This window comes from Anabrus simplex, chromosome 1, assembly GCF_040414725.1.
Source record: "Anabrus simplex isolate iqAnaSimp1 chromosome 1, ASM4041472v1, whole genome shotgun sequence".
In the NCBI taxonomy this organism is placed as follows: Eukaryota; Metazoa; Arthropoda; class Insecta; order Orthoptera; family Tettigoniidae; genus Anabrus; species Anabrus simplex.
In genome coordinates, this window is record NC_090265.1 from 1,575,898,247 (window position 1) to 1,575,917,489 (window position 19,243).

At 37.7% G+C, this 19,243-nt stretch overlaps 1 protein-coding gene across 2 annotated transcripts in view; it reads right to left on the reverse strand.

The window, feature by feature from the left end:
• Positions 1-19,243, reverse strand: part of LOC136858548 (nose resistant to fluoxetine protein 6) — a 233,412-nt gene that overhangs the window by 29,366 nt on the left and 184,803 nt on the right. For both annotated transcript variants that reach the window (XM_067138166.2, XM_067138168.2), the window contains one exon: positions 12,683-12,812. In XM_067138166.2, the coding sequence (XP_066994267.2) occupies positions 12,683-12,812 (130 nt within the window). The remainder of the gene's footprint in view (positions 1-12,682; positions 12,813-19,243) is intronic.

The following is a 19,243-nucleotide window of genomic DNA, read 5'->3' on the forward strand; positions in this document are numbered from 1 at the left end:
GTCAGTGTTTCGAATTCACCATTGCCAAAGGCCTTTTCATCACAACCAAATACTTTCCCTTCAGTCAAATCTTTGATCAATTTCTCCATTTTCCAATTGTCTATCTTTGATCCCAGTTTATCTTTTTACATTCTTTTTCATGTTCCTGTTCTATTCTTCCATGTTCTGCTTTCGAATAATATAACTCCTTGACATAATCTACCCATTCTTCTTTTCTTTCTTCTATTTCTATTGTCATAGTCCCTTGTTTTTTTCAACATTTCTTGTTTCTTAATTTTCCTCATCAATCTCTTCACTTTTCTGCACATTTATTCCATTTTTGCTTGTCTCTAGGAGCTCCATCTCTTCACACTGCTCTTTCATCTAATTATCTCTGGTCTTGTCTGTCATCCTTCTCAACTAACTGTTCCAGTCTTTTTGATTTTTTCATTCAACTTCTCCTACATCTTCTTCCAACATCCCTAACATTGCTTCCTTTATATTCATCAGTTCTTCTGATACATATGTATTCTATCTTATACTAGCAAAGTACCCGTGCTTCGCTACGGTATTATACTGAAATTTATAATTGAATGCTTATTGTTTTAGATGTATAATCCACCGAAATTCGCGATCTGACACGTTTTCAGTGAGAATCCACCAAAATTCCCGATCTGACTCGTTTTCTATTAGATTATGGCACGTTTCCTCACATTTTTCAATCTTCCTTTCCAGCAATCGATTTTGTACTTCCCGGGCTAGGCTCAGGTATTCTTCCCGGTCAGTTGGGTCCGTAAATCTTTGCCATACCGTATTTTCCTATAATCATTTTTAATCTGGATAAAATCCTTCAGGAGATCCGGCGTGGTGTCATATTGGGTGCCTTGGCCACACTGAACTCGCGGCCGGACTGCATTCTTAGTCATTACCCGTCCAGGAGCTGTTTCCAGCGCGGTCCGCATATTTGACGACGGTCCGGAACATTATTATTATTATTATTATTATTATTATTATTATTATTATTATTATTATTATTATTATTATTATTATTATTATTATTCATATTATTGTTATTCTTATTCTTATTATTACTATTATGTGTTGCTGGGATGAATGATGACAGGGAAAAACAGAGTATCCGGAGAAAAACCTGTCCCGCCTCCGTTTTGTCCAGCACGAATGTCACGTGGAGTGACCGGGATTTGAACCACGGAACCCAGCTGTGAGAGGCCGGCGCGCTGCCGCCTGAGCAACGGAGGATCCTTATAAGTACATTAAGAACAGTAAAATCAATTGGTCTCACCTCCTTTTACACCCCATCGCCGTTAGTTTTTACTGCCAACTACCCCCCCCCCCCCCCAAGAAAATTAAAAGAAGGCATGTTTCTTTATGTTTAAGGGAGATTCCAAACACCAATGTTCACATCTATTACCTTCAGTCTTGAGATATAAGTATCCCCATAAATATAATTTACTTTTGTCACTTCATTTCAAACTACTCCCCCCCCCCCCCTAAGTGAATTTTCCCGCAAAAAATACTTGTTTCTTTAATAGTGAAGGATCTTCTAAATACCAATTATCACGACTCTAACTTCTTCACTTTTAGATTTATGTGTCCTCATGAAAGGAATTCAACTCCTTAACACTCCCGCCCCCCAAGATGGTTTCCCCCCCCCACAAAACGCGTTTTTCTTTGTTTTTAAAGGAGATCCAAATACGAATTTTCACGTCTGTAACAACTTTAGTTTTTATTAGATGTATATATTCTCATACAATTAAAGTCAATTAATTTTTCAATCCTTTCACCCCCTCCCCCCGCTTCATTGGATTTTCCGAGAATACGTGTTTCTTTACTTTTAAAGCAGATTGCAAATATCAAATTTCACGTCTGTAACATCTTCATTTTTAAGATATCAGTAGCCTAATTAAAAGAATTCAACACCATTTTCAGTCACTTTCACCCCCCCCCCCCCTCCACCCAAGTGGTATTTCCGAAAATTAAAAATACACGTTTCTTTATGTTTAATAGAGATAAAAATACCATTTTGCACTTCTGGTAACATGTTACGTTTTTTTAGATATACTGTAAAAATTCTCATTTTAAAATTTCACCCCTTTTGGGTTCCCCTTAAGTGGAGTTTCCAAAAACAAATCACCTATGTTTCTTTACATTTACAGGAGATTCCAAACACCCACTTTTTACGTCTGTAACATTTTACGTTTCCAAGATAATCTTTCAAAAAATTCACCCCAATTTGTCACTTCTGTTTAACCGCCATTAATAGGATTTTCCAAAAACTAAAAAAATATGTGTTTCTTTATTTTTAAAGGAGATCCCATATACAAATTTTCAGTTCTGTAATATCTTCCATTTCTGAGATATATGTATCCTCATTAAAGGCATTCAACCCATTTTTTACCCTTTTACACCCCTCCTATTGTGATTTACAGGAAACAAAAAAATACGTGTTCCTTTATTTTTAGAGGAGATTCTAACCACCAATTTTTACATCTGTAAATTTTAAAGTTTTAAGATGTAGACACATTCATTTTAAAAAATTTACCCCCCTTTTCACCCCTCAATATTTGGATTTTCCAAAAACGAAAAAATACGTGTTTCTTTACATTTAAAGTAGATCCAAAATACCAATTTTCAGGTCTGTAATATCTTCAGGTTCTGAAATATAAGTAGCCTCATTAAAGGCATTAAACCCATTATTCACCCTTTTACACCCTTCCTATTGGGATTTTCCGAAATTAAAGAATACGTGTTTCTTTATTTTTTAAAGGAGATTCTAAATACCAATTTTTACATCTATAAACTGTAACAGTTTTGAGATATAGATACACTCATTTTAAAAAATCACCCCCTTTTCACCCCCCATTAATTGGATTTTCCAAAAACAAAAAAATATGTGTTTCTTTATTTTTAAAAGAGATCAAAAGTACCAATTTTCAGGTCTGTAATATCTTCAGTTTCTGAGATATAAGTACTGGTATACTGATTAAGGGCATTCAACCCATTTTCCCCATTTTCACCCCTTTTCACCCCTCCTATTGGGATTTTCTGAAAACAAAAAAATACGTGTTTCCTTATTATTAAAGAAGATTCTAAATACCAATTTTTACATCTGTAAACTTTTAAACTTTCGAGATATAGACACACTCATTTAAAAATTTCACCCCTCTTTTCACCCCCTTAGCGAAGGAATATCCAAAAATCGTCTCTTAGCGAGCACCTACATCTTAATATGAATATATCCCCAAAATTTAATTTCGTTACGTCCAGTAGTTTTGGCTCTGCGATGATGAATCAGTCAGTCAGTCAGGACAAGCTATTTTATATATATATATATATATAGATTTTCTGAACTGGTTTCCACTCCTCTTGAGTAGGCTCCCACACACTTCAGCCTTTCAGTGTCCCACTTCCTAATAGTCTATTGTTTTCTAAAATGTTTCAGTTGTATTCTCTTATCAGCCACAAGCAGAGGACTGTTTGGGCATCTGCTCCGGAGAAGGTCTTAGCCATCTTCATGCTGTTTTTGAACCTTTTGTTGATGTAGATGAAGTCTATTTGATATATGGGCATGTCTCAAGGGCTGTTCCAAGTCTTCAGGGATGATTTGGAAACTAGATGTTAGCTATCCAAAGGTTAGGCTCTCACAGAAGGCTAACAGCTTCTCTCCTCTTTCATTTCTCCTTCTGGCCACATTATTCCTTTCCTCACTTGCTACCATGCTCGTTTCCAGTCACCCACCTTACTTTTCTCACTTGGCCCAGTCTATTCTCTTCTTTGACTTTTTTCATCTGTTCATAGACTTCATCAACCTCAGATGTTGGCATATAAACTTGGATGACAAGTATGGCCACAGGTACAAGAAATGAAATTGTTTTGCACCCAGAAAAACCACTGTGAAATATTTCTTCTTAGATCTTTGACCAGTAAGATTTTATTATTGTTGATGTTGTTGTTATTATTATTATTATTATTATTATTATTATTATTATTATTATTATTATTATTATTATTATTATTGCGTGATGGAAAGATGGGTGAATATGTGTGTGTAATTCTTATGATGAATTCGTAAGTAATTAATGATATGCGTCACTAGAAGTTGAGATAGAATATTCTTCTAGTACCTGTAGTATTGTTTTACAACTTCACCAAATTATTTTGTCGACTTGTAGACAAATTAATTGTAGATAAGTGTTTGATCATTCAGGATTTAGGTTATAAGTTGCTTTCAAGGAATATACGACATCAAAGACAGGATCCTTTGCCGCCGCGGCTCAGTCACGGCCAGTTAGATTCCTTTCTTGCATGATGACGGAGGCAGAAGTTCAGAGAGATTTGATACAGCTCTCTCTTTCGTGTCAGAATAGGAGTGCAAACGTACTTGAATGTGCCAGTATTGGGACACAGGATATGACACTAGTACCTAATGGGAGGAGTGAGGAAATAATAATGGAGGAACAGCGTAAAGAGGAGGAACATCTTGATATCGCTAGGGCATTGGTGAAAAGCATTCTAGCTATTCCGCTTAAGAACCTTAAGTTGGAAATCCAGAATGGATTGTGAAAATTGGAGGAAGCTCTCGATGCTGGAGCAGCATGCAGGACATCCTGGAAGAGAGCTAGGGAAAATCTAAAACAGGAACAAACAACCGTAGAGATAAAGAAATTGCCTACGACACCGTTAGTGATGAACGGGGAGGAGAAAGATAAGGAGAAATGGGTCGAGATTTCCTATAAGAAAAAAAAAACAAGAAGAAGGAAATGAAGGAGGATAAAGATATCCAACCTTTAACAGATAAGGTAGATTCTGGCAGAATGGAGGTCATTGATAGTGGGAAAAAACAAGATAAACGGACCCATTTAAAATCAAGGAATCGTTCTGATGCTGTTCTTATCAAACCAACAAACGGCAAGACTTTTGCAGATGTTTTGAAGGGTATTCAGAGTAAAATAAAACCGGAAGACAGCAGTGTGAGTATTCAGTCTATTCGTAAAACTCAGACCGGGGCGACTCTTCTCGCTTTTAATAAAGACACACAAAATGAGAACAGGGACAATTTTGATAAATCTTTAAGGGATGTCCTTGGAACGGATGGCGATGTGAAGACTTTAACTCCCTGCACTACCTTGGAAATTTGGGACATGGACAGTATCACCACTGCTTTAGATGTAGAGGAAGCTGTAAGACAGGATCTTCAGAATTTCGAAGGAGAACTGAAAGTCTCAATTAATAATCCGAACAGCAGAGGGCAAAAACTTGCTATCACTGAGATAGAAGATAAGGAGGGCCAGAAACTTTTAGATATGGGTAAAATTAAAATAGGATGGTTGGATTGTAGAATCCAAAAAAGGATCGTGGTATCTCGCTGCTTTCGATGTCTTTCGTATGGGCACCATGCACAAAACTGGAAAGGTGCAGATAGAAGCAAAATTTGTTTTAAGTGCGGAGAAGCCGGGCATAGGGCGGTAGGTTGCAAAGCAAATCCGAGATGCATAATTTGCACAGACATTAACGTCAACGAAGCTAATCAAAGTCATGTACTTGGCTCAAAAGCCTGCACAGCGTTTCGTGAAGCTCTCAAAAAGACTAAAACTAGCAGTAAATGATGAAGGTTATTCAGGCAAATATGCACAGGAGTAGATCTTTTGATACAGATGACCTTTGAGATAGGAGTAGACGTATTTCTTCCCAGTGAACCTTATCAAGACAGAGACCATCCAGGATGGTTCGTGGATAATTGTGGGACAGCTGCAATTTGGATACCAGATTCGGGTAGATGCTCAGTATCAAACCAAGGATGCGGAGACGGTTTTGTTTGGGTCCGCACTGGTAGATATACTTTAGTGAGCTGTTACTTTACACCAAATGAGTCAGTATTTGAATTTCAGGCTAAGCTGGACGGCCTAGAGGACGTATTACAAGGTTTTGACAACGGTTTAATCGTGGCTGGTGATTTCAATGACCAAGCACTAGAATGGGGTATGACAGTATGACTCTAGAGTGCGCCGAACTATGGAAATGGCCACTAGGCTGGGTTTGACGGTCACTAATATTGAAAATGTGCCAACCTTTCGACGACCGGGCTGTAGAGGAACCATACCGGACGTGACTTTTGTATCTGAGGATATTGTGTCGAATATCAATGACTGGCGGGTGATTGAAGAATACACGAGAAGTGATCACCAGTACATTACCTTTTGTATTCTTCCTGAAACTTCACAAATTAATATTACATCGTATAAACCAACGCGGTGGAATATAGAAAGTATGGACAAAGAAGAATTTCTTGCTATCTTAAGAAATGAAATGGATAGTATAACAGAACAAATATGTTGTTATAAAGTGGCTGAGAAATATGTTGAGCTCACCATGGAGCTTATTCGGAGAGCATGTGATCTTTCCATGACTCGTAAAACATCACGAAACAAGAAGCGTTCAGCGTACTGGTGGACCAAAGATATTGCTGATCAGAGAAGATGTTGTCTGCAACTTAGACGGAAGGCACAAAGAGCACGAGTCAGCCAAGAAGACACCTCACTCACAGCTGAGTATAAGTCGGCGAAGAAAGAATTGAGAAATGCTATCAAAAAGAGTAAAGTCGACAAATGGTGGAAAATGGCTAAAGAAGTGGATGATGATCCATGGAGTTTAGGATACAAGATCGTTACGAAGAAACTTGGAAGTTTCTCAAACCCGATCATGGACTCAAATGCAATGAAGGATATTGTGGATACATTATTCCCAGATCATCCTGAGAGGTCTGCTGATGATGATGATGATGATGACTTCATAGATGATGTGCCACTTTTTACATGAGAAGAATTAACGAGAGCGATTAGGTCCCTTAGAAATAAAAAGGCCCTAGGATCAGATAGTATTCCAGCAGAGATATTAAAGCTGATAGCAGATTTCTGTCCACAATTACTGCTGAAAATGTACAATACCTGCCTGCTATCGGGGATGTTCAGTGTTCACTGGAAAACAGCTCGGCTAGTTTTAATAAACAAAGGAAAATCTGGGGGCTATAGGCCTTTATGTATGCTGAATACTGCTGGTAATGGATTAGAGAAACTTTTGCAGCCAAGAATACTTTCAGCAGTTCAACTAGCTGGGGACCTCTCTGATCGTCAACATGGTTTTCGAGGAGGGCATTCGACAATCGATGCAGTATGGGAAGTGTTGAATACAGCTAAAATGGCACAAATGGGTAATCATCACTCTCAAAAAGTGACACTCTGACCCTGGATGTCAAGAATGCTTTCAACTCGATAAGTTGGAATGACATATTGGAAGCGCTTCAAAATAATAATAATAATATTATTATACTGTTGCTCATGTCCGTAGGTTTAACCTTAAATTACCCTACACATGTCCCCCGGGTGGTGCTAAGTGAGCAACATCAGAATAAGATGAGACCGAACTGTCGTATACGACCTCCCGGTCAAGGAAAATGGAGAAGAATCATACCTAGAGGCCCTTCTCAGGGCCCTCAAGTTCGTAACATTGGCCCTTCAATGAAAATATGCCAGCTTAACATCGAGGGCATAAGCAGAGCAAAGTGTGAACACCTAGCAAAGATTCTCAAAGAACACCAGACTCATATCATCCTGCTTCAAGAAACCCACACGGAAAATGATCTCCAGCTGCAATCCAGAGGGAGAATTCCAGGATTTAAATTAGTGTCCGCAGTTAATCACGCAAAGTATGGGATTGCCACCTATGTGAGGAGTGATATTACCCACTATCAAGTCTTGCCATCCTTCTCAGATAATGAAATATTTACTACCTCAATCAAAGTTTGTGATTTGACAGTAGTTAACGTATATAAACCTCCTGGAACTCCCTGGCCGTCTCCACCAATTCCATCTCTGCAAAATCCAAGTATAATTGCAGGCGACTTCAACAGCCATCACACACTATGGGGATACAAAGAGAATGACAGTAATGGGGAAAAGCTCACTGACTGGATGGAAACTGAAAACCTTAAGCTTATCTATGATGCCAAGGATAAGGCTTCCTTGTCTTCTGCACGATGGAACAAAGAATACACTCCGGATCTCTGTTTTGTAACGCAGTCACAACACCCACTCAGCAACATACGACGCACAGTGCTCAACAAATTTCCTCACAGTCAGCACAGACCAATAATTATCCAGTCTGGATTGCTTGTGCCCATCGTTCACTCCTGCCCGAAAAAGAGATGGAATTTTAAAAAAGCCAATTGGGAAGAATTTTCTAAACAGATGGGGCCGATTGCAGAAACGGTATTTAGACGATGTCTACGGTTAAACAATGCCTAAGCATGGCTGCCGCATTGCAGAAACGTTATTTATCACTTAGACACTGTCTAAAACCGATGTTCAACCGGTCATGTTTAAACACTGCCGAGAGCACTGTTTAACCTCAAATGAGAGGAGTGAATCACAATTATAGGTTATGTACCATAAAATATGTAATTTGTATGATCATGTTGAAACGGCTCCGGAAAGAAAGGTTAGTCCGACGGCCTATCTGTGGGTCGCCCGCTGCTAAATCGCAGCAATTCGTTTGACATGCACGGGGAGATAACAATAAAATAAGGTTTCACTTTACGAGAGACTTGTTTCTTGAGACTCACAAAGTGACAGTCCGGTAACTGTCAACTTGAATACAATTCTTGGCAACCGATATATTTTATTATGTACATGAGGTAATTTCCATGGAATTATAGGTCACTTCGACTACATACATATCAGAATTATGTGTCCCGATCGTCTGAGGGCTGTCACATATATCAATCAGGAGGGATTCACTTATATTTACTGCCAAGTAAACACACATAATAGTGAAAACTAAAAAGTAGGTTGTATGGGATTTTTATATATATAATTGCATAGGTTTTCGGCAACTATCAGATAGGAAAAGGCAAGTGGTGGTGATTATCGTTTAAAGAGGACTGAGGAAGAAGAGCCGTGGCCATAATAACAGCCCTAGTATTTGCCTGGTGTAAAAATAGGGAAACTACGGAAAACAATCTTCACGGCTGCCGATGATGCGTTTCGAACCTACGATCTCCAGAATGCAAGCTACATCTATATGGCCCGTACAACACACCGTTTTTATGAGTAGATTACACTCACTGTAACAACGCTATACTTTCTGTGTTGGTGCGACGTAAAGCCCATAGCAAAAAAAAAAAAACAACGCTATAATGAAAGCTACACTTCCCCGTACGGTGCCGTGTCGCTTTAGTGTCGATAATATGATGAGATTTAATTTCCACCGAAAGCGATACTCTTATCTGTGGGCAAGTCATGCTCAGCCATATTTGAGTAATGTGTAGGAAGACAAACAGGTGACTGGCGTTCGGCGCGCGCACCGGCGAATTTCATTGGTTGCGACAAGCAAAGAGTTGCATGAAAGATACTTCTGTATCCATTTTCAAACCAAAATTGAAACTTTAAGGGATGTCTAGTTAAACATCGACTGAACATTGTTTATGCAATGGAAGATCGTGAACGATTTAGGCGTTGGTTAGGTAGACGATGTCTAAGGCTTAAAACTAGTCATCGTTTCTGCAATCGGCCCATTGACTCCAACCTGCGATGGATAAGACCTATTCATAGTAACTACAGCAGACTCATCGGTGTGGTTAAAAGTGCAGCAAAACGATGTATCCCAAGAGGATATCGTAAACAATACATCCCCGGCTGGAACGAGGAGGGTGAAAGGCTCTTCAAAGAATTTGAGGCCAATGGTGACCCAGATACAGCTTCGGAACTGTTACAATCCCTAGATGAAAATAGGAAGAGAATTTGGCAAGAAACAGTAGAGTCCCTAGACTTCACTCACTCCAGCAGAGAAGCTTGGAGCCTGATCAGGAAATTGGACACACCAAATAGCAAAATTAGACCGAAAACAAGCATCAGTCTAGACGACATGGCCAAGCATATGATCTGTACCTCAAAGGTCTCAGTTGAAAAGCATCATAGAAGGCACGTAAAGCACCTCCTGAAGGAAAAGAAACATTCGGCTCAACGATCCTCTGAATTCTCTGCCCCATTTCAACTACAAGAAACTAAGCAGGCCTTAGAAAGTCTAAAACCTGGCAAAGCGGCAGGCGCTGATGGTATATATCCAGAGTTCCTTCTTCATCTTGGACCAGCTGCTGCTAAATGGCTTACTAACTTCTTCACAAACATACTAGAGACAGGTAACCTACCTTCAGTCTTCAAGAAAACAAAAATAATAGCTGTATTGAAAACATCTAAGGACCCAACAAAAGTTGAGAGTTACCGGCCAATAGCACTACTCAGTGTTACAATGAAGCTTATGGAAAGGCTGATATATAACAGGATTTTTGCGACAATAAACCAGCATATTCCAGTCGAGCAAGCTGGATTTAGACCTGGACAAGGATGTGAAGAACAGGTTTTAGCACTAGTTACCCATATTGAAAATGGATTTGAGAACAAAATGGTAAGCACGGCCGTCTTCTTAGATCTGACAGCTGCATATGACACCGTGTGGCAAGATAAGCTCCTTCTCAAATTTATCAGCATCATCCCTTGTCTGAAACTCTCCACATTACTCAGTAACATGCTGAGTAATAGGTACTTCCAGATTTTTTCCGAAGACTCCAGAAGTAAAGTACATAAGATAAATGGCGGACTCCCTCAGGGCTCTGTATTGGCCCCTCTTCTATTCAACCTGTACACACATGACCTTCCTGTAACTAAATCCAGAAAATTCATCTACGCAGATGACATCGCATTGGTTGCCCAACATCAACGCTTCGATGAGTCTGAGTCGACGCTTACATCAGACTTAAAGATTCTAGACAGTTACTTTTATCACAACAACCTTAGACCAAACCCCAAGAAAACTGTTGTGTCTACCTTCCATTTGCGGAATAGAAGTGCTGGGTACAAACCAACCATACCATTCAAAGGAGAGAATCTACAGTATTGTAGTAACCCAAAATACCTGGGAGTCACCCTGGACAGGTCCTTGACCTACAAGAACCACCTCTATAATGTGTCAGCCAAGATCAAGACCAGAAATAACATCCTCCAAAAGCTGGCAGGTACATCCTGGGGTGCTAATGCCCAAGTCCTGAGATCCACTGCTCTTGCACTCTCTTATTCCGTCGCTGAATATTGCTGCTCTACCTGGCTTAACAGTGCTCACACTGGATTAGTAGACACCCAGCTGAACCAAGCAATGCATATCATTACAGGATGCATCCGACCAACTAACACACACTGGCTTCCCACCCTAAGCCACATACCACCTCCATCCCTAAGAAGATCACAGTCACTGCTTAACTTGTGGAAGAAAATTGAAAACAATCCTCACCTTCCTATTCATTCTGACATAGCAGCTTCCCCAGCTAAACGACTGAAATCCAGACACCCTTCTTGGCGTACTGCAATGAATTTACAGGACACCTCCTTTAATGTATCGGACGCCTGGAAAGAACAATGGCAACAGCAATCCGCATTACCACATCACCACATCATTGAGAACCCATGCAAGTGCCCAGATGGTTTTTCTCTTCCCAGACGGCAGTGGAGGATGCTAAATCGAATTAGGACCGGCCAAGGTAGATGTGGAGCCACTCTCTTCAAATGGGGATGGAAGACATCACCGCAATGTGACTGCGGACAAGGGGAACAGACAGTGGAACACCTTGCATTTGAGTGTCCTTTGCGTAGTTACAGAGGCTCTATTGAGGACTTAAACTGTGTCTCAAACGAAGCTCTTCTCTGGCTATTAAATTTTGACATGGAACTTTAGTTACGAGCTTGAGATGGTAGTTGTATATATTGTAAATAATATTGTATTCATCATATGCTAGATAATAATAATAATAATAATAATAATAATAATAATAATAATAATAATAATAATAATAATAAATAATAATAATAATAATAATAATAATAATAATAATAATATATTTTATTATTATTATTATTATTATTATTATTATTATTATTATTATTATTATTATTATTATTATTATTATTATTATTGTTATTGTTATTATTATTATTTGCAACCAAGTTTGCAAATGTGATTGCAGATAAACATTTCTGTAAATTAGATAAAACTGTTATAACAATACTTCTAAAGAATTCAATATTTTAACAAGATTAGTAAACCAAGAACATAAAGTCAGTCAGTGAAGATCAAATCACATATAGAAAGAGAGGAACATTAAAAGGAACACACTGTGGAAAAAGGGAGAAATAAAAAGAAAACCCAAAAAGGTGACAACAATCTCCACATCTTCATACACAAACACAGCCATCTTCAAATAGATTGGCTTTCTTCTCACCAATCCCAGTTCTTATATGCCCATTTCTTCTCAGCCCCTGATGAGTTTGTTTTTTCTTCCAAGTTTCATTAGAGGGCAGGCTTCAACACACATTGACAGATCTTGTCTCAATGATGGAAGTCTAGGACGAGAAGAAAGCTGCATAAACACAGGAAAAAGGAGTGACAGAAAGATAAAGATAAGTACAGGTTGTGAAAGATCAGGAACATGGGACAATGACAAAGGAGAAAAGGAACCCAACAGGTCAATTTAACGGATGAAGAGTTGTCTACAAACTAATATGTTTGATGGTACACTTTAATGTTTTTCTGTAAAGAATCTTATAAATGAGGAAACAAACATAGTGAACTGTGGAGTTACCTTACGCAGGTGCAGTTTACCATCTAACTGGACAACCAGGTAGCCTGTTGCAACACCAACAAAGTGTGGGCCAATACGCGTCCATGGTGGATCATAAAATACTTCAACCAATGCTAACTGTTGATCCAACCTGTAGAAAACATCATTATATTTTGTTAGATAAGGTGACAGAATGAGTACCTAGCTGTCTCAATTAAGCATTCTATAAAATCTGCAACCACAGTAGGCCTACTTCCATATTCGTACGATATTGAACCTTAAATGACATAATCTTACTGGAAAGTTGACCAAGAGGAAAGACCAAAGAAGATGACTAGAACAACTTAGTCTGAAGACAGAAAAGAAGCCCACAGTAAAAGAATAAAAGAAATATGGGCACAATGGAAGGCAAATGCACACCTCTAAGTACCGTACCTCATGTAATCCTAATGGGCTTATTCACACATATAATAACAATGATGATGATGATGATGATAATAAATGCAACCAAGTTTGTAAATGTGATTGTAGATAAACATTTCTGTAAATTAGATAATAGATAAATTACATAATAGGTAGGTCATAGGTTAATAATTCTAACTTTCTTATATCTTATAATGAGAATGGAAAATTCTTCCTTTGAAATGTTTCTCTTATTAGAGGGGAAAATTTGTAACATAGTCTTATTATTGACTGTCATGTGTACTATTTACTGTCCTCCTAAGACTGTTTTTGTTCCTTAGTATTCACTAGTGGCCATCAAACTCTTGGAAAACAACATTTTTATTAGCAAGCAGAAAATAAATAATGTTAGTACCAATGAAAGTGTGTAAGTACTATATCTAAATAGCTCGTTAATGCAAGAATGTGATCCAAATGTAGAAAATTTAACCAGAATTGACAGTGCAAGAAGTGTGTGTATGAAGTTTCCAACTATGACTTCAGATTCTAAACTTGTTGGTATATTGGCAACTATTTTGTGTTATTGGTGTTGTTTTAAAGTGTCAAAGTCTGGATACTAAAGGTCTCATCAGTGATCCAACCCCAGGCTTTTGAAATTTGGATGTATTGCAGAATGATAATGAAAATGGAAAGAAATATCGGAAAGTAATATATTGGATTGGTTGAGGAAGTAAGAATATACTGAAGGAACTTATTGAGGAAACTGAGTCGAGTAAAGAAGTTAGCTAAGGATAACATCAATCAATCAATCAATCAATACTGATCTGCATTTAGGGCAGTCGCCCAGGTGACAGATTCCCTATCTGTTGTTTTCCTAGCCTTTTCCTAAATGATTTCAAAGAAATTGGAAATTTATTAAACGTCTCCCTTGGTAAGTTATTGCAATCCCTAACTCCCCTTCCTATAAATTAATATTTGCCCCAGTTTGTCCTCTTGAATTACAACTTTATTTTCATATTGTGATCTTTCCTACTTTTATAAATGCCACTCCAACTTATTCGTCTACTAATGTCATTCCACGCCATCTCTCCGCTGACAGCTCGGGGTAGTCGAGCAGCTCTTCTTCTTTCTCTCAGTTCTTCCCAGCCCAAACTTTGCAACATTTTTGTAATACTACTCTTTTGTCGGAAATCGCCCAGAACAAATCGAGCTGCTTTTCTTTGGATTTTTTCCAATTCTTGAATCAGGTAATCCTGGTGAGGGTGCCATACACTGGAACCATACTCTAGTTGGGGTCTTACCAAAGACTTATATGCCCTCTCCTTTACATCCTTACTACAACCCCTAAACACCCTCATAACCATGTGCAGAGATCTGTACCCTTTATTTACAATCCCATTTATGTGATTTCCCCAATGAAGGTCTTTCCTTACATTAACACCTAGATACTTACAATGATCCCCAAAAGGAACTTTCACCCCCATCAACGCAGTAATTAAAACTGAGAGGACTTTTTCTATTTGTGAAACTCACAACCTGACTTTTAACCCCGTTTATCAACATACCATTGCCTGCTGTCCATCTCACAACATTATCGAGGTCACGTTGCAGTTGCTCATAATCTTGTAAATTATTTATTTCTCTATACAGAATAACATCATCCGCAAAAAGCCTTACCTCCGATTCCACTCCTTTACTCATATCATTTATGTATATAAGAAAACATAAAGGTCCGATAATACTGCCTTGAGGAATTCCCCTCTTAATTATTACAGGGTCAGATAAAGCTTCACCTACTCTAATTCTCTGAGATCTATTTTCTGGAAATATAGCAACCCATTCAGTCACTCTTTTGTCTAGTCAAATTGCACTCATTTTTGCCAGTAGTCTCCCATGATCCACCCTATCAAATGCTTTAGACAGGTCAATCACGATACAGTCCATTTGACCTCCAGAATCCAAGATATCTTGCTGAAATCCTACAAGTTGAGCTTCAGTGGAATAACCTTTCCTAAAACCGAACTGACTTCTATCGAACCAGTTATTAATTTCACAAACATGTCTAATATAATCAGAAAGAATGCCTTCCCAAAGCTTACATACAACGCATGTCAAACTTACTGGCCTGATTGCAAGCATAATATATTGCCAGTCATGTGAATTTTAGTGAAAAATGGAAGGGCATGTGGCTAGGTACTTTAAGACAGAAAGAGGTTCCATGAAGGATATTCCAGGCGAGTGTATATGTGAGGATTTTTTAATTTGTTTTAACAATTTGCTTTACGTCACACTGACACAATTGGAAAGGACTAGGAGTGGGAAGAAAGCGGTCATGGCAGTAATAAAGTACAGCCCTAGCCAGCATTTTCCTGATGTGAAATGGAAAACCATGTCACGATTTACAGAAGACAGTAGTATTAAGTAAATAATATGTAAAGATTGTTGGATATAAGGAAAATGTCTAGATAGAGATGGCAATTTATACTGGCAAAGTACTGAAATTTACCTTTGATAAAATATATTTACCATAAGATACAAAAGTTGAAAACTAGAAATGCAGCTGGAATTGATAAGATTTCTGGGGATATACCAAAGGCAATGGGTTGGGATATAATGCTATATCTGAAATATTTATTTGATTATTATTTACATGGAGGAGCAATACCAAATGAATGGAGAATTAACATAGTAGCCCCTGTGTACAAAGCAGATAATTACAGGCCAGTCAAAAGGCATTTCAGGTTTACAAAAATATATTCCACTGAGGTTCAGCTTACAAGGATTCCAGCAAGATATAGGAGATGTTTTAGATTCGGGAGGTTGAATGGACTGTATCGCTATTGACTTATCCAAGGCTTTTGACAGAGTAGAACATAGGTGACTACTGACAAAAATGAGGGCAATTAGCCTACATGAGAGTGACTGAATGGTTGGCTACTTATATAAAACATAGAACTCAGAGAATTAGAGGGATGTTCCTCAAGGCAGTATTATTTTACATTTATATTTTTGTATACCGATATATATAAATGATAGGAGTGAAGGACTGGGATCAAAGATAAGGCTTTTTGCGGATGATGTTATACTGTATAGAATAATAAATAAGTTACAGGATTGTGAGCAACTGTGTAAAGACCTTGACAAAGATTTGAGATGAACAGCAGACAATAGTATGATGTAAATGGGTTGAAAAGTCAGGCTGTAAATTTTACCAAGAGGAAAAGTCCTCTCAGTTTAAATTACTGTGTTGATGGGATGAAAGTATCTCATGAGAACCAAGGTGTAATATAAGGAAAGATCTTAATTAGGGTACCCTAATCACATAAATGGGACTGTTACATATCTCTTAATATGGTTATGAGCATATGTAGGGGGCTGTAGTAAGGATGTAAAGGAGAGGGCATATAAGTCACTGGTAAGACGACAATTAGAGTACAGTTCCAGTTTATGGGACCCTTGCCAGGACTACTTGATTGCAAACAAACTTCATGAGGGTTCTGTATTGGCTTACAAGTTCTTGGTTTCTAAATACTTTTCAATATATAAAAGACCAACACTCAAATTAAGAGAGAACCTTAGTCATATAAAAAAATGTTGGTACACGTTTTGGCCTTATTAAGTCATCTTCAGCCAATTACAAGACATTGAAATGACTCCTTACAAGCTATGAAATGTGTTGAACAAATTAAATAGTATAATAACAAAACATGTGTGTACATGAAAAGTTTTTTAAAAAACACACTGTGCAGTGTCTGTCATAGAGTAATCTTCTTACTTCAGTTTGATAAAATTGACAATGTGGTTATTAGAAGCAGAACTCATCTTGTGTTGACTTAAAAGTTTATTGTGTTAGTTTAGGGAAAATTCACTTGTTCATTGTAGGGAATGGACTTTGAAGGTATACAGAATGCTTCTAACAATAAATGTCAATGCAGAACACTGGATATGTTGATTGTCAAAACAAAATAAAAGCAAAGTTTAGAGTTCAGTGCTCATAGCAGTTTCATTGTTTGCTCATGAGTTGCATCAGTGACGACCATTTCGCAATATTGAAATACTGATCGTATCAGAGTTTGAAGGATTTTATCTTTTAAGTCTTGTATATGTCATTGTGGCATTTGAGTGGGTGTGGTATTCTATTGCATACATTTTTCTACAAATACCTTTCCACATGTGTGAATCGGTCAAGATTTTCAGTCCATATCAAGATTCTTCACTTTTTTACTGAGCAGTATTACAATTGCATTTAAAGTTATTGGAGCGGTATTTTAGTTTTTATATGGGGCTTTAATAATCCCTGTGAACTGTTTATAATAATATGAATTTTTTTGAGACTTAGAAGGAATACATACCAAGTTGTTGTAGGTTGGTGTTTATGTCTCTTATTGCATTCAATATCTTTTATGCTAACATGGCAGTAAATTTGGAGGTAATCTGCATAAGATGATATCTGTTATATTTTATACTAGCTGATGTACCTGTGCTTCGCAATGAAATTCTACATTGTATACTGAATTCTAGGTTAAGTAGTGTACACATTGTGAGCAAGATTGTATTAAATTTCATAGCTCTTAACGTTACCCTAGAAACATGATGGGGAAGTTACCAAACGTCTTTTCTTATCTGAAGACTGGACTCTTTAATTTTGGTGAGCAGAGGTGGGTGAGGGTGGGAATGGGGGGCGAATAGTGTAGAGTCCCAGGGCAAAAACTGTGCCCTTTTACTCATCTGTTTAATAGAGGTACCCGATGAGTTGGAAAATCTGACTTGGAGGCAAATTTTCCCTACAAGCGAGAGAATAAATCCCCTCTTCACTGCTAATTTGGAATAAAATGAATGTATAATTTTAATAAAATTGAAAAGGAAGAAGCTTTCCTTAAGAAACGGCTCTTTTCAGGGTTGAATTTTGAGTTATTTAGTGAATTGCGGTGCTATAATTTGGAATTGGCCTAAATTGTAATTTTAGACCAGGTACTACTACTACTACTACTACTACTACTACTACTACTACTACTACTACTACTACTACTACTACTACTACTACCACCACCACTGCTACAGACAGACATTGCAGAAAAGTAAAATGTGCATTTTCTAGTTACTGTGGACATGACTACTACTACTGCTGCTACTACTACTACTACTACTACTACTACTACTACTCTGCCTTAAGTGTGCACGTGGCTCATTCAAAACAGCGCGTCAGAGTAGGGATGGAATAGCTAGAATACTATGATGAACCAGTGTGTTAAGTACCGGCAGCATCAGAAAATGTATGAACCAGAAGAATGGCATACTAAAGAAGAAAGTTTTCTAGCAATATTCAGGCAGGCTGTTATACTTGGTATGCAGCAGTAATCCTATCTATCGGAGTTGAGTGGCAGCATAAGAGACAAAGAACATCACAACAAACAATGGTCAATGTAATGTTATTTTTGATCAATGTTATGCGCTTTCGATATTGTAGGCCTTCACATTTAGTTTTCTTCCTACTCTGAAATACCATTCTTATCATAGTCGGTACGGTAAAACTGAATAAAACATAAATGATAGGAAATTGTATTCTCTATAACTTTTTTTATGTAGTACTTTTCAATATCTATTAGTGCAGGCATTTGACAGGGTATTTCAAATAGCAGTTCAATGGTCCCACCTATCACGAAGGTAATAACTTTTTTTTAATAACGTGATACTGTTGTAAATTTTGTTTAAAAAAAGAATTTCAACAGAATAGACAGTATTTCACTGGCAAAATAGTTAACAGTCGTAATTGTTATTGATTATTGTCGCTCTTCTTATTCAAATATTGGCATTGTTGGCTACAGTCTGTGAACAAAGGGTGTAGTGTACCAAGGAAATATACCGGTAAATAAAAATCAGCTGATTCTTGTATTCCGATCATTGAAGTTCTGAATAGGCAGTTAAAGTATCCGTAATTCATATTTCACACCCTCGACATTTCAGTATTTATGAGCGATTAGCTAATAATCAAGTACCTACATTCCAATAACTGCAATTCAAGTCCCTGGCGTAGTTTAGACAGAAATGCTTTTGAGAAATTATTGTAAACAACCTCTTATTTTTCAACATTTAAGGACAATTTTATTCTCCGCCCCGCAGAGTAGGGAAAATATTAGTAATCCACCATCTGTAAAGATCACGTAACCGCATTTCAGTTTA